Raw genomic sequence first — 16,565 nt, 5'->3', positions numbered from 1 at the left:
AACTTGACCTGTTTTTAGGAAATCACTGTTAGTTTAGAGTAAAAGAGAGTACTGAGAGAAGGTAAGAAATTCAGAATCCTGTAGGTCATGGTAAACTTTCAAAACAATGGATGTCATGAACTCATGTCAATGATATCTTTGAGCACAAGTGAGTCTTCCCACCTGGCGCTTTACAACAAGCACTTGACCATCACCTCCAGGAAAATCCTGTTGGCTATGTGCCTGCCATTACCTGGAGAACTGCCCAAGCACACCATATCAGAGGTCACCAAATGCCAGCTCCAATTAACCTTGCTAAGAGAAATATACGAATTCAAAGAAGAAATTAATGTAGACAGTAACTGAAAATAGGAGTTAACCTGTACATATTATGAAACATGGAATCTGTGTACCTGAGAATGTGTATATCTGCCAAATCCAGTGCACTCTATTTGCTGAATTTTGAGTGATAATTCACCAATAGAAGACCTTAACCAGGATGAAATAGTATAAAATGGTGTGTTAGGTCTTCATTCTTTGTTTGAATTACAAAGAAAATTTACTGCTGCTTTAAGCCTAGTTACTAGGAATCCATTTACCTTAGACTACCATTGCTGGGTGAAGTCTGCATGAGAGGATGAAGTAGATGTGGTCAGTTGAAACAAGGCTAACAATGTGTGGGGAGGGCAAGGAGATAGGGTGGAGGTTCTGTGGGCCACTGGGTACCCAGTGCACAATGAAGTTGGTGGGATCAGTGTGCTGACTCCTATCATGGAAGGATGAGAGATTGTACCCAGGTGACAAGAGCTGTCTTGTAAATCTTTTCCATAATACAACAATTAAAAAAATAGAGACCAGGTAGAAGCAATGTCTTTTATGATCTAGCCCCGGAACTCACACACACATTTCTGCAGTACTCTAGTGTTCACATAAGGCAGTCCTGATTGGACATCAGACACTAAGAAAAGTGTGAGTACCAGGAGTCACGAATCAGCAGGACCTTCTTAGAGGCTGCCTATCACCAATGGATTTAGCTGAATTTTAGGAAAATGAAAGGTCTAGTTCTCCGGTAAACTTAGCAAATAATATTTTTGGAGATGGGAGTAGCTTTGCTTGTTTGAATAAATCATAGCCTATAGATATTTTAGAGACTGATTTTATGCTAGTTTTTCTACATTTAATTCTACATACAATTGTTGCATGTTCAAAATGTGTTTCAATTTTTTTCAGATTATTTAAAATACCTGACAGTGTAGGTAGGTATGCTTATTCTAATGAAAGAACAAACTTGGGATCTGACATTTCCTCAGCGAAAACTTTCCAAACAGAAATGAACAAAGGAGAATCATGGAAGTGTAGCAATAGTAAGCAGAAACCTCAACATTTGAACAATAATATGTTTATAGCAAGTGGTATTACTTCTAAAATTGGAAATGATATATCCAAAGCATCACTTTCAAATGCATCTCAGCATCATGAAGTTCCAGGTAATTTCTTGCTTTTTCCAGTAAATTTTGAAAGAGTGCAAAATAATACATATTCACATAGGGAATAATACAAAATTATAGTGAATTTGATTAGTTGATCTCTATCTGCATATTTGAAAGTTATGTCCTCCATGGTTATCACTGGGGCCCAGGGCCTGTACTGTGAATCCACAGATCCTGGCAGCCATTTTTTCCATTTTAGTAGATAGGACAGATAAATTGAGAAGGGAGGGGGAGATAAAGAGAGAGAAAAAGACACCTATAGACCTTCTTCACTACTTATGAAGTGACCCGCCTGCAGGTGAAGAGTGGGTCCTTGCACTTTGTATTATGTGCAGTTAAACTGGTGTGCCATGGCTGGACCTCCTAAAATTGATTTTAGTTTTACTTTAGTGGTTTATTACAAAAGTTAAAAAAAAAAAACTTCTAAATGTGTTAAATTTCTTTCTTTTAGGATTAATAGAAAATGGTTTAGATTCCTTGAAGGCTGTTACAGAAATTCGTATCCTTTAAATTATTTTTAACATCTGATTTAATTTGAATTACTATTTTTATACATTTTCTTTTTTTTTTTTCTTTTTTTTTTTATTTAAATTTTTAATTTAAGAAAGGATTAGTGAACAAAAGCATAAGGTAGGAGGGGTACAACTCCACACAATTCCCACCACCCAATCCCCATAACCCACCCTCTCCCATGATAGCCTTCCCATTCTCTAGCCCTCTGGGAGCATGGACCCAGGGTCGTTGAGGGTTGCAGAAGGTAGAGGGTCTGGCTTCTGTAATTGCTTCCCCGCTGAACATGGGCGTTGACTGGTCGGTCCATACTCCCAGTCTGCCTCTCTCTTTCCCTAGTAAGGTGTGTCTCTGGGGAAGCTGAGCTCCAGGACACATTGGTGGGGTCTTCAATCCAGGGAAGCCTAGCCAGCATCCTGGTGGCATCTGGAACCTGGTGATTGAAAAGAGAGTTAACATACAAAGCCAAACAATTTGTTGAGCAAATACATTTTCTATTGTGTCCTTTTTTGCTCATTTTAGTTGAATGAGAAAAGCGAATCTTGGGGGGGGCATGTAAGAAGTCTGTATGTGTGATAGTGCTATTCAAAGTGTCACCTGCAAACTTGTTCCAGTTTATAAAATGCTTATTAGCAGTCTGTGAGAAGAAAAATATTGAAATGCATTTGAATTAGTAGTTTAAATTATTACTTATTGGATAGAGACAGAGAAATCAAGAGGGAGGAGGGATATAGAGTGGGAGAGAGACTCCTATATCACTGCTTTCCTGCTTGTGGAGCTTTCCTCTTGTAGGTGGGGCCAGGGGCTTAAACCCTAGTCCTTGCATATTGTAACATGTATGTTTAACCAGGCTGTCACAGCCTGCCCCTGAAGTATTCTTTTGTTAAGACTGCTGCCTACTTTTGTGTGTATTGGTTTATTGTACAAAAATTTCATCAGCTGTCAAACTCACTGAATTGCAACATTTTGTTTCCAATGTATAGTTGAAGTATAAGTCTGGATGCTACCCACAATAATTTGGGAGTAAGGTGGAGGAAGTATCTGGATACAGCTTATTTTAACATTTTTCCAGTATTTTACAGTAGTTATGAGAAAAATAGAATTTTGGTCATGTTTATCCTGTCACAATACTCTTGTCATTTTCAGTTTCCCAGATGTTTTCCTTCCCATTATAACATATAATTGTGGTGACACTGCTGAGAGCTTGTGAACTAAAGAGAAAATTTACCATGAAGTATTGATAGTGATGACAAATGACAGTAGTTTTCTCATGAGCTAGAAAACAATTCTGCTTCTACTCTGAATCAGACATTCAATTTTATGGATGTAAATTGATGTGAAACTACCTAATGAGACAAAAACCAGCATGATAGCCCACTTGTGGGCTTGTTACAAATAAATATTTTATAGGAAGAGACATATTTTGAAGGAAAAGTGAAACTCCTTCAAAAATTGATACACTGCCAAATGCAAAATTACATTTTTTAAATCTGTACAGCATTTATTTTTTTTATTGGAGGATTAGTGGTTTCTAGTAAATACAGTTGTTGATACATGTGTAAAATTTCTCAAATTTCTGCAAAACACTCTCACCCCAGATTAAGTCCTCTTCTGCCATCATGCACCAGGATCTGAAAGCCACTTTCATATCCCAGAGTTCTTTGATTTAGTGCATACATTTTTGTTTTGACACAACTATTCTGATGTTGCTCAGCTGAAAATAAAATAAATAATTGTGCATAACCACCTTGATTTAATAAATGCAGACTTATCTAATTGAGTACCTATTGTGTGTCAGGCATTTTTCTAGCTATCTGGAATATCATTTCAAAATAAAAAAGAAAAGAACAGAAAAGAAAACAGATGCTCTTGAGGAACTAAAAGTCTTTAAATTAGGTGAGGAAGTGAATAGATCTGAACAATTTTAACAGCATATAGGTTACATAGTCTTTTCAAATATTTATTTTTGGGTGGAGAAAGATAATTGAGAGGGCAGGGGTGGTAGATAGAGAGGGAGAAGATGAGGGAGAGAGATGTGCAGCATTGCTCCACAACTCTTGAAACGTCCCCTCTGTGGGCGGAGATGAGAGGCTTTAACCTGGATCCTTGTGCATGGTAACATACTCTACAGGATGCACCACTACTCAGCCCCCTCATATAGTATTTTAAAAGGTGATGAGTAGGGGCTGGGTGGTGGTGCATCCAGTTGAGTACATGCAATACCATGTACAAGGATCTAGATTTAAGTCCCTTGCCCCCACCTGCAAGGGGGAATCTTCTCTAGCAGTGGAACAATGTTGCAGGTAGGTCTCTCTCTCTCTCTCTCTCTCTCCCCCTCCCTCCTTTCCTCTAAATTTCTCTGTCTTATCAAAAAATTAAGAAGAATCTGGCCACAGGAAGTGGTAGATTTATCCACCATGCAGTCAGGAAACCCTAGTGATAACCTTGGTGGCAATAAAAAGAAAAAAGAAAGAAAAAGTGGTAAGTAGTAAGAGGGGAACAATGGATTAAAGGATATTAAATTGGGAGTTGTGCAATTGGGAGCTCAGTATTAAAACAGCAATTAGGGTAGATCTTCTTGAGAAGATAAGATTTAAACAATACAAGGAAGGGAGATGAGGGAAGAATAACCTGTGCTTGATGATCTTATAGCAGGAATATGGTCTTATTGAAAAAAAAAAACCCTTTGGTGCTTTGAAGAATACAAGACAGTTCTGGGGACTGGCTGGGCAGTGGCACAACTGGATAAGCTCACATAGTACTAAGTGCAAGGAATGGTGCAAGGACCTGGGTTTGAGACCCCGGTTTCCCACCTGTAGGGAGGATGCTTCACAAGCAATGAAGCAGGTGATATGAAGGTAGACCTGTAGGTGTCTATCTTTTGCTCTCTCCCTCTCTATCTCCCTGTTCTCTCTCAATTTCTCGCTATCCAATAAAACTGGGATGGTGGTGGTGGAGGAGCCACCAGGAGCATTGGATTTGTACCAATGCCAGTACCAAGCCCCAACAGTAACCCTGAAGACAAAAGAACAACAACAACAAAAAGTTCTGTGTTGGGTGAGAGATGAGTAAGAAGCAAAAATAATAAGGCGTAGGTAGAAAGCAAAGTGTGTGGTATGTGGGGGAAACACACATATAGGACCTTATAGCCAAATATTTTGAAACAAAAGGGGATTTACAGAGTAGTAGTATAGTCTGATTTAATTTATAGCAGGATCGCTTACTACAAACTCAATTTTTATATCTCTTCATAAAAATATAAGATATATTTACTAACTTTGTATTTGTGTTATACTATATATATATTTATGGTGGTGCCAGGGATTGAACCTGGAACTTTGGAGCCTTAGGCATGAAGGTCATTTATGTAACATTATGCTATCTTTCAGACCCAGACCTAAAGTCTCCAACTATTGTCAAAGTGAATATTACTTTAATTTTTAAATTCACAGTAAGAGAAATTTTAAAAATTCTGACATACTTGATTCTTTAATGTATTCTAAGCAGCAAAATTTAGATGTATTTTCAAAGAATTCCCATACTTCAACTATATACAGTCCAAAGCCTTTGACGATGTAAGTATTTGTTATAATTCATTACCTGCCTTTTCTTACTAAGTTGTGTATTCTCTATGACCAGGAAATAGATCACATTTGTGTGTATATATATACATATGCAGTAGCTGGTACATTTTAGGAACTCAGTGAATGTTTGTTAAATGAATGCTTGTAATTTTCACAGGTGGGTTGGTTGCATTTATTAGAATTATGACAATTTCACTGAAACTATAAAAAGATTCTTTTTTATCATTTCACTTGATAGGACAGAGAATTTGAGAGGGAAGGGAGGCACAAAGGGAGAAAGAGACAGAGAAATACCTGTAGGACTCATGAAGCTTCCCCCCTGCAGTTGGGTTCTGGGGGCTTGAACTTGAGTTCTTGCTGATGATAACATCTACACTTAATTAGATGTGCCACCATCTGGCCCCAAAATGATTTTCTCCTAGGTCTGATATTCACTAGCAAATAAGACAAGATGATTAATTATTAGTATTTTTTATTTCTTATTGTTTTAGAGGGAGGGAGAGAGAGAAAAAAACAGAGATAAAGAGCTTGGCATCACAACACTGTTCTACCATTAGTGAAACGTTCCCTGATGCCATGGTGCTCCCATGTCATGCTAGGACTTGTATTTTAGGGGACACTGTATACCCAGTGAGCTATCTTCTAGCCTGAATAGTGCTACTTTTTGAGGGTGGTAGACCTAGAGAAAGTTTATAATTTTAGAGATAAAAATGTTTGAATTACTATTCTATAGAGTCTATTCTAAGTCACATTTTCTAACAAATTGAGAATATATGTGAAAAATTTTGTATTTACTATGATTAATTAACTTATATTTTTTAGCTTCTTTACACAGATAAGAATTTTGTGATTTGTGCTCCAACTGGTTCTGGGAAAACTGTAATCTTTGAACTAGCTATAACGAGATTGTTAATAGAAGTACCATTGCCATGGTCAAATATTAAAATTGTTTACAGTAAGTATATGGAAAGGTGATTAGTAGTAATAATAGACTTTGGGATAAGAATTAGAAATAAACCAAAATTCAATCTAAAAGAATTATTTGGCTTTACATGTTTCTATTTTGCTCATTAATTACTTTTATAGTAATTTTATTTGTTATTAATAGTATGTTTCAAGATTGTAAGATTGCAGTGTGTGATTCCATACTGCACCTACCACCAACCAGAGTTCTGTATCCCCACCCTCCCACCTACCAAAGATAGCCATCATAGTCCTCATGAGTCTTACAAGCAGTTTGCTTGATTCTGTTTAGTTTTTTTTTTTTTTGGCAAGTTCACTAAATCAGATCTCTAGATTCTACATATTAGTGAAACTATCGGGTAGCTTTCTTTCATTTCTTTACTTATTTAGCTAAGATTAGTCACCTCCAACTCCATTTTGTCAAATGCCTTTTCAGTATCAGTTGATGTGACCATGTGATTTTTGTCATTTTTTTTATTGATATGCTGAATTGCATTGATTGATTGATGCTGAACCATCCCTTTTCACAGGGATGAATCCCACTTGGTCTTGGTATATTATTCTTTTGATATCTTGTTGAATTCAAATTGCCATGATATTGTTCAGGATATTTATATCAGTATTCATCAGAGATATAGGACTATAATGTTCTTTTCTGGTAGAGTCCTTTCCTGCTTTAGAGATCAAAGTGATATTTGCCTCATAGAATATGCTTGGTAATGTTTCCCCTTTTTCAATTCTCTGGAATCTGTTGAGGAGAATTAGTGTTAGTTTTCCCTTGAAAGCTATGTAGAATTCATTAATAAAGCTGTCTGGGCCTGGACTTTTATTCTTGGGAAGATTTTTGGTGACTGATTCAATGTCTAAAATAGTGATTGGTTTCTTTAAGCTATTTACTTCCTCTTGGGTTAGGCTTGGCAGGTTGTATAATTCTAGAAATGCATCCATTTCATCTAGGTTCTCCAATTTATTTCCATAGATAAGTTCATAATACTCACGTATGATTATTTTGTATCTCCCTATCTTCAGTTGTGATTTCATCTCTCTCATTCCTGATTGTTTTTATTATAGTTTTCTCTCTTTTTTCTTTTGTGAGTCTAGTCAGTGATTTATCTATTTTATTTATCCTTTTGAAGAATAAAATCTTGATTTCATTACTATTTTGGATTGTCTTTCCAGATTCTATTTCATTAATTTCTGCTTTGATTTTGATTATTTCCTTCCTCCTGCTGACTTTTGGGTCTCTTCATTGTTCCTTTTCTAGTTGACTCAGTTGTGATGTTAGGTAGATTACTTGAGATCTTCACTGTTTGTTAATACGGGCCTGCATTGCTATAAACTTCCCTCTCAGGATAGCTTTTACTGCATTCCAGTTTTTATTGGTAGTTGGTCTCTTCATTTTCATTCTTCTCTAAGTAATTTTTAATTTCTCTTTTGACCTTTTTAGTGACCCAGATGTTATTCAGAAGTGTATTGTTCGGTTTCCGTAGGTGTATTTCTTTGTTTCCTTTTGTGGTTGATTTCTAACTTCACTGTCTCCTGGTCAAAAAGACACTTTTTATGATTTCAGTATTCACCTATTTATTCAGGCTGTCTTTGTGTCCCAGTACATGATAGATCCTTGAGTATGTTCCATTTGTGCTTAAAAAGAATGTATATTCTTTTTTTTTTTTTTTTTTTTTGGCTAGAGGGGCCTGCAAGGTTCTGAATATATCTGTTAAGCTTGTCTCATATATGACTTCATTTAAGGCCTTCATTTTGTTGTTGATTTTTTTGCCCTGATGATCTGTCTCTTGCTGTGAGGGGTGTGTTAAGGTCTCCAGCTAATACTGGATTGCTGTCAATGTCTCCCTTATAGTCATTAAGTACTTTATATGTTTTGTTTTTGGGAGATGCACACATATTGAAATCATATATATATAGTTGATGGTATGTCTTCATGTTGGATTGATACTACAAAGTGTCCATGTCTGTCTCTTCACCTTCTTTGCCTGAAAGTTTATTTTATCTGATACTAGAATAGCTGTTCCTGTCCTTTTGTTTGCATGACTGGCTTGAAATACCTTGTTCCAGCCTGTCACCCAGAGCTTCTGTTTGCCTTTCTTTTGGATGTGTGTTTCCTGGAGACACAGAGTAGATGGGTCTTGTTTAACCCATTTAGTCACTCTTAATCTTTTGACTGGTGAATTTAAACCATTCACATTTAAGGTGATTATTGATAAATGTGGTTTGCTTATAGCCATTTAGGTTGTTTTTTTTTTTTTTGAGGTTGTTTTATATTCTTGTTCACTTTTTTTTATGTGGATGGTTTTCTTTAATGGTCTTGCCTACTATATATAATTCTTATTTGTCATTGTGCTATATTTTGTTTTCTGGTTATTATGAATATAATATTTACAATATTTTAGTTGACTTGTTCTTTATTTTTTAATCTTTATTTATTTATTGGATAGAGACAGCCAGATATCAAGAGGGAAGGAGGTGATAGAGAGGGAGAGAGACACAGACACCTGCAACACTGCTTCACCACTTGTAAAGCTTTCCCCCTACTGGTGGGGACTGGGGGCACTGTAACATTTGTGCTCAACAAGGTGCACCACTACTAGGCCCCCAGTATTTTTATACTTTTAAAAATACTTTATTTTTTAAACTTTATTTATTTGATAGAACAGAGAGAAGTTGGGGCGGTAGAGAGAGAGAAAGAGACAGAGAGAGAGAGATAGCACTGTAGCACTGCATTACCACTCATGAAGCTTTCACCCTGCAGGTGGGGACCAAGGGCTTGAACCTGTGTCCTTATGCATGGTAATACACACACTTAACTAGATGCACCAACACCTGGCCCCTCTAACTTACAATATTTATAAGAATTTTTTTATTGTTTTTATTGTTTTTATTGCAACTGCTGTGTGGTAGTAAATAGCAGGGGTGATCTTCAGCAAGAAAATCCTACCTGAAAATGGGAAGATCTCACTCACATACAGAAACTGAAAATAAGAACAAAAGTGGAGACACAAAGCAGAACTTAGACTGGGCTTGGTGCATTACACTAAAGTAAAAGATTCTGGGGACATGGGCAGGGGGTCTAGGTCCTAGTGCACAATAATGGAGGAGGACCTGGGCAGGGGGTAGAGTGTTTTGCAGAAAACTGAGAATTTTGTACATGTAACAACTTCAGTATTTACTGTAAACCATGAATTCCCCCAATAAAAAATTTTTAAATGGTGCCAGGTGGTGGCGCACCTGGTTGAGTACACGTTACAATGTGCAAGGACCTGGGTTCAAGCCCCCAGTCCCCACTTGCAGGAGGAAAGCTTCACAAGTGGTGAAGCAGTGCTGCAGTTGTCTCTCTGTCTCTCACCCTCTCTATCCCTCCCTTCCCTCTCAATTTCTGACTGTCTCTATCCAATCGATAAATAAAGATAATTAAAAAATTTTAAATAAAATAAAAATTTTATTACTGATTTAATAATGATTGACAATATTGTGGGATAAGAGGGGTACAATTCCATAATGGTTCCCACCACCAGACTTCCACATCCTATCCCCTCCATTAGAAGCCTCCCTATTCTTTATCCCTCTGGGAGTATGGACCAAAGATCTTTATGGGGTACAGAAGGTGGGCAGTCTGGCTTCTATAATTGCTTCTCAGCTGGACATGGGCATTGGCAGGTTGATCTTTACCCCCATGCTGTTTTCTGTCTTTCCCTGGTGGGGCACAGCTGTGGAGAGGTACGGTTCAAAGATACACTGGTGAGGTCATCTGTCCAGGGAAGTCAGGTTGGTGTCATAGCAGCATTTATAACTTGGTGACTGAAAAGCATTAAGATATAAAACAGAACAAACTTTTTAGCAGCAGGAACCTAAAGGTAAGAATATAGCAGATGACATTTGGGGTCTTCATGTTGGAAGAAGCTAAGAAGTCTATAATAGGTATATTCCAAAGGGCCCATGACGCTACTAATATTTGCCTGAGCCGGATAGCTAACTGGTAGGTGGGCGGAAAGTATTGTCTGGGAAGATGTCAGAGTTGAGAATAGGACTAGAAAACTGGATCAGGCCAGAGAGTACCTCACAAATATGGGAAAGGTATATAAATACCATTAATTGTAGACCCCATTGATCTGACCTAGGGCCCATATCTATCCATACTTAGCACAAGAGCCTGTGCAACCTCTGCATCCCCACCAGTCTGAACTCATATTCCATGGTCATAGCTAGGAAAATTCTAGGTTGCACTTAAAATAATATTAGAGTTGAGAATTTGACTTTTGCATGCTTGTTTTTAAAAGGACAAACAAGAATCAACATATATATATATATATATATATATATTTGCCTCCAGTGTTATCGCTGGGGCTCAGTACCAGCACTATGAATCCACTGCTCCTAGAGGCCTTTTTCCCCATTTTTGTTGCCCTTGTTATTGTTGTTGTTGCTGGGTAGGACAGAGAGAAATCAAGAGAGGAGGGGAAGACAGAGGGGGAGAGAAAGATAGACACCTGCATACTTGCTTCATGAGTGCTCTAACCGGGATCATTATGATAGTCCTTGCTCTTCACGCCATGTCTGCTTACTGTGTGCTACCTCCCTGTCCCCCTCCTAAAATATTTTTAAAGATATTTTATCTATTTATTTTAATGAAAGATAAATACAGAGAGAGAAATATATACATATATGTATATGCTCATACACACACACATACACACACAGAGAGACACACACAGACACACACCCACACATATATTAGAGCACTGATTATCTCTGGTTTATGCCAGTACTGGGGAATGAAGCTGGGACCTTGGACGCTCAGGAATGAAAAATCTTTTGCATAGTCATTATATTCTCTCTCCAGACTCCAAATAAAATATTTTATAATTCTAGAAATTTCCATAGGAACCTCTACTCTCCTTTCTTAGATCTGTAATTTTTTAATATTTATTTATTTTCCCTTTTGTTGCCCTTGTTTTATTGTTGTAGTTGTTATTGTTATTGTTATTGATGTCATCGTTGTTAGAACAGAGAGAAATGGAGAGAGATGGGGAAGACGGGGAGAGAAAGACAGACACCTTGCAGACCTGCTTCACTGCTTGTGAAGCGACTCCCCTGCAGGTGGGGAGCCCAGGCTCGAACAGGGATCCATGTGCACTTTGCTCCATGTGCACTTAACCCGCTGCACTACCACTCGACTCCCAATCTTTAATTTTTTAAAAACTAGTATAGTCACAGGCCCTTTGGCGCGCGCGCACACACACACACACCTCACCCCCCCCACCCTCCCTCGCAACTCTTCATCTGCACTACTCCAGCCTTTAGGTTCATGATTAGTCAACAACTTGTTTGGCTTTGTATGTTAACTCTCTTTTCAGCCACCAGGTTCCAGATACTAACATAATGCCAAACAGACTTCCCTGGACAGATGATCCCACCAATGTGTCCTGGAGCTCTGATTCCCCAGAACCCGCCCCACTAGGGAAAGGGAGAGGCAGGCTGGGAGTATGAATCAACCTGTCAACACCCATGTTGTGAGGAAGCAATTACAGAAGCCAGACCTTCCGCCTTCTGCAACCCACAATGACCTTGGGTCCATACTCCCAGAGGGTTGAAGAATAGGAAAGCTATCAAGGGAGGGGATGGGATACCGAGTTCTCTCTGGGAATTATGTGGAGCTGTACCCCTCTTATCCTGTGGTTTCGTCAGCGTTTCCTTTTTATAAATAAATAAATAAATAAATAAAATTCATTATCAAAGTGGTTTCTTTATGTAATTTTAAAAGGTCAATTATAAAAAGATTTTTAATGAAAAGCTATCATCTCTTGCTCTGTCTCTTTGTACTCTTCATTATAGTTTCCTGAATAACTTTTTATAATTTTAGGTCTGTTTATTGATCCCTTTTACCTTTCTAATACATTTGATTGTTAATTTATTAATATAAATTGATATTTATTTTTTCTGACTTTATTAACCAACATAAGTAGAATGATTTTTAAATTGCACTGATCAATACCTTATATTGTTATAGTGGCACCAATAAAAGCCTTATGTAGTCAGCGTTTTGATGACTGGAATAAAAAATTTGGACCTCTAGGACTGAATTGTAAAGAACTCACTGGAGATACAGCAATGGATGACCTATTTGAAATTCAGCATGCCTACATTATTATGACAACCCCAGTAGGTGTTATTAATACTTTTCTTCTTTATTAAGTATCTATTTCTCTTCATAAAGAGAAATGAAAAGGTAAAAATAAAATGTACAGTAGAAAAATATACTTTCTAAGTAAAAACAAAACCTAGAAAGTACTTCTCTCCAGGGCATATAAAGAACAGCTACCAAAATCAAAACAAAACATGTAAAAAACAAATAGAAAAATAAGCAAAAGATATGAAAAAGCAATTTGCTATGGGGATAATTTATAACTATCCTTACTGTTCTTATTCTTTTACAAATGTTAATATGTATTATAGAAGAAGAACTTTAGTAGAGCTTTAGAAAGATGATTAGAAATGACAAAAAAGGTTAATTAGACTATAATTTCTAATGCTTTTAGTGAAACATATATGAGGGATAAGGATTTTAAACACTTGTAAGACAGTCAAAATTCCTTAAATATTCCTTAAATCTTTTAAAATGTTTTGGAATGTTTTTGTAATGTCATTTAAAATATTGTTTATCATGTGTAATATATCATATAAATTTTATTGAAATCTTAGTAGTATGTAATTCCTTATCATGTTAAATAGTTTGTATTTTTTCTTTAGGAAAAATGGGATAGCATGACTAGGAAATGGAGAGACAACTCTTTGATCCAACTAGTTCGACTGTTTCTCATTGATGAGGTAGTAAATACATTATTTATTTTCAGAGATAAACATAAAAAGATAAAAGGTAATTATAATGGACAGGAGCAACCAAGCATCTTCCGCCAAATTATATTTTTATACTTTCAAGTGCACAACTCACTTTCTCAAGGAAGAATGTTAATATTATTGCATATTTTCATTAATTCAGTAGATTTTTATTTTTATAGTTAATGATGTTTTTCTTGATTTCTTTCTAAGGTACATGTTATAAAAGACGAATATCGAGGTCCAACTCTTGAAGTTGTGGTCAGCAGAATGAAAACTGTAAAGTCTTTATCACATACTTCAGAAAATACCAGCATTCTTGCTCCAATGAGATTTGTAGCTATATCTGCAACAGTTCCAAATGCTGAGGATGTATGTTAAAATATTATATTGTTTTATGATTTATGAAACATTTAGTCAATTTTAATCTTGGGAAAAGACTTGAATACTAATGTATTTGAAGATGATTTCTCATCACAGTTCTAGAAATGGGGGATAATTCTAGAATTGAATATAAAATGTTCTCTTTGTACTGCCACTTCTCAAATACTTGGTTTTATTTAAAAATTGTCAATTCTTGCAATCTATGAAAAACTAACCATTTCTTCACTCCTCAACTACTACTTAGGAGAAGATAAAAGAAGTATCAGCTATCCATGTCTGGGTATAGATTTGAAGAATAACAAATATTTTAATGGATAATGACAATTTAAGTTTCTCTGTAGAAGCCAATTTCATTTTACTTTCGGTTCTTGAGAAGGAAACTAAAACAAAATAATAATTGGAAGTTTACGATGGTTAAAAGTGGATACAATCAATGTAATTATGTGGATACTATCCACCATCATATTAATACAATCATGTCAATGTATTAAAAAGACTACTTGATTAAATATTTTATACTTTTATTTTAAGTATCCTATTTAATGTAGGCTATTTTTAGTCATTAAAATGTACTAGAAAAAAACTATTAATATTTTTGTTATTTAAAGATTGCAGAATGGCTTTCAGATGGTGAAAGACCAGCTGTGTGTTTAAAAATGGATGAAAGCCATAGACCAGTGAAACTTCGCAAAGTAGTCCTTGGATTTCCTTGCAGTGATAATCAAACTGAATTTAAGTTTGACTTAACACTCAACTACAAAATTGCCAGTGTTATACAAACATATTCTGATCAGAAGCCCACACTTGTGGTATGTATCGTTACTTGCTTATTTTTAGGGTGATATTCAGCTTTAAAAAGATTAATATAGAAACTTCATTTATTTTCAGTTTTGTGCAACAAGAAAAGGTGTACAACAAGCTGCTTCTGTTCTCATAAAAGATGCTAAATTTATTATGACTGTGGAACAGAAACAAAGGTATATATATATATATATATATTTTTTTTTTTTTTTCATTTTGTCTTAAAGGTTGAAAGGCTTTTAACAATCTGATAAAAGTCGAGGGTTCATTCCTCAACTTTCTGAAGGTACTTTACCTCTCCAACCCTTAATATCTTCATCTGTAAAATAAGCATAGTCATGGGCCAGGTGGTGGCACACCCATTTAAGTGTACATACCACTAAGTGAAAGGAGCTGGGTTCAAGCTCCCTTTCCCCCACTTGCAAGGAGGACACTTCACAAGCTGTGAAGCAGGTCTGCAGGTGTCTTATCTTTCTCTTTCCTTCTATCTTCTTATCCTCTCTCAATTTCTGTCTTACTGAATAAAAGGGGAAAAACTGGCCTCAAGAGTAATGGATTCATAGTGTCGGCAACGAGCTCCAGTGATAAACCTAGAGGCAAAATAATAATAGTAATAAGCAGCATAGTCATTTGGAAGGAGGATTTAATCATAGTGCAGTTTGCCTTTTTTTTTTTGTTTCTTAGTCATATTTCTTTAAAGCTTTTTTTTTTTTGTCAGGGAAATGCAAGTAAATCAGCAATGAGATACTGCTTTACCTCTGTGAGAATGTCATAGATAAGAAATTATAGCAGCAAGAAGTGCTGGAGAGTTTTTAGGGGCAAAAGAGCTCTCCTGCACTGCTGGTGGGAATATAAATTGGTCCAGTCCCTGTGGAGAGCAGTCTGGAGAACTCTCAGAAGGCTAGAAATGGACCGACTCTATGACCCTGCAATCCCTCTCCTGGGGATATATGCTAAGAAATCAAACACACCCATCCAATGAGATCTGTGTATACCTATGTCCATAGCAGCACAATTTGTAGTAGCCCAAACTTGGGAGCAACCTAGGTGACCAGGAACAGATGAGTGGCTAAGAAAGTTGTGGTCTATATACATAGTGAGTGGAATACTACTCAGCTATTAAGAATGATGAATTCACCTTCTTTACCTCATCTTGGATGGAGCTTGGAGGAATCATGCTAAGTAAGATAAGCCAGAAAGAGAAGGCTGAATATGGGATGATCTCACTCACCTCTGTAATGCTTCTAATAGTTTCTCTCTCTCTCTCTCTCTCTCTCTCTCTCTCTCTCTTTCTCTCTCTCTCTAACTCTCTTCCCCCCACCCCCACCTCTCCTTCAACAGAGTTATCCCTGGGGCTTGATACCTGCACTATGAATTCACTGCTCCTGGATGCCATGTTTTACATTTTTTATTTGATAGGACAGAGAGAAATTGAGAGAAATAGAGGAGAGAGAAAGACATCTGCAGACCTGCTTCACCACTTGAGTAGCGATCCCCTTGCAGGTGGGGAGCTGGGGGCTCAAACCTGGATCCTTGTGTGAGTCCTTGTGCTTTGTACTATGTGTGCCACTGCCCAGTGCGCCATCTATCTAATTCTCCATAGTCATCATGATCACTCTTCCCCTTTATTCACTGTAGTCAAGACTGTTTCCATGATCAGTTCTACCAGTTCTCTTCCTATTTTACTAGCTGTTTATCCTCAGTCCACTTTACACCTCTCTTACCCACCTCTTAATTATTAGCTTCTTAGTGTCTTATCTAAATCTCAATCTTTCTAATTCTGTGTCCTATATATCTCTATATGCTAAATGCCTTCAAAGAATTATTTGTACACACATCTCAATATGTCTGAATCCCCAAATGTGTAACTCTGATTCAGACCTTCCTTCTGAGCTTCACCTCTAATGTGTCTAATTTTCTGTGCTCATCATGACCATGCTTCCCCCTTACTCACTGTAGTCAAACCATATTTTCTTTGTTCTATGAATACAACAAACCATTATCC

General features: G+C 36.7%; 1 protein-coding gene across 2 annotated transcripts in view; it reads left to right on the top strand.

Annotated features, from left to right (window-relative positions):
• The window catches only part of HFM1 (helicase for meiosis 1), a 102,103-nt gene that overhangs the window by 11,960 nt on the left and 73,578 nt on the right, over positions 1 to 16,565 (top strand). For both annotated transcript variants that reach the window (XM_060202058.1, XM_060202059.1), the window contains exons 5-13: positions 1,210 to 1,466; positions 1,921 to 1,968; positions 5,484 to 5,554; positions 6,386 to 6,518; positions 12,549 to 12,700; positions 13,289 to 13,366; positions 13,589 to 13,747; positions 14,368 to 14,568; positions 14,648 to 14,736. In XM_060202058.1, coding sequence (XP_060058041.1) covers positions 1,210 to 1,466; positions 1,921 to 1,968; positions 5,484 to 5,554; positions 6,386 to 6,518; positions 12,549 to 12,700; positions 13,289 to 13,366; positions 13,589 to 13,747; positions 14,368 to 14,568; positions 14,648 to 14,736 — 1,188 coding nt within the window. The remainder of the gene's footprint in view (positions 1 to 1,209; positions 1,467 to 1,920; positions 1,969 to 5,483; positions 5,555 to 6,385; positions 6,519 to 12,548; positions 12,701 to 13,288; positions 13,367 to 13,588; positions 13,748 to 14,367; positions 14,569 to 14,647; positions 14,737 to 16,565) is intronic.

The sequence above is a fragment of the Erinaceus europaeus genome, chromosome 11, assembly GCF_950295315.1.
Source record: "Erinaceus europaeus chromosome 11, mEriEur2.1, whole genome shotgun sequence".
Classification (NCBI taxonomy): domain Eukaryota; kingdom Metazoa; phylum Chordata; class Mammalia; order Eulipotyphla; family Erinaceidae; genus Erinaceus; species Erinaceus europaeus.
Note: the sequence above shows the minus strand (reverse complement) of the source record. Positions and strands in the feature narration are given on the sequence as shown.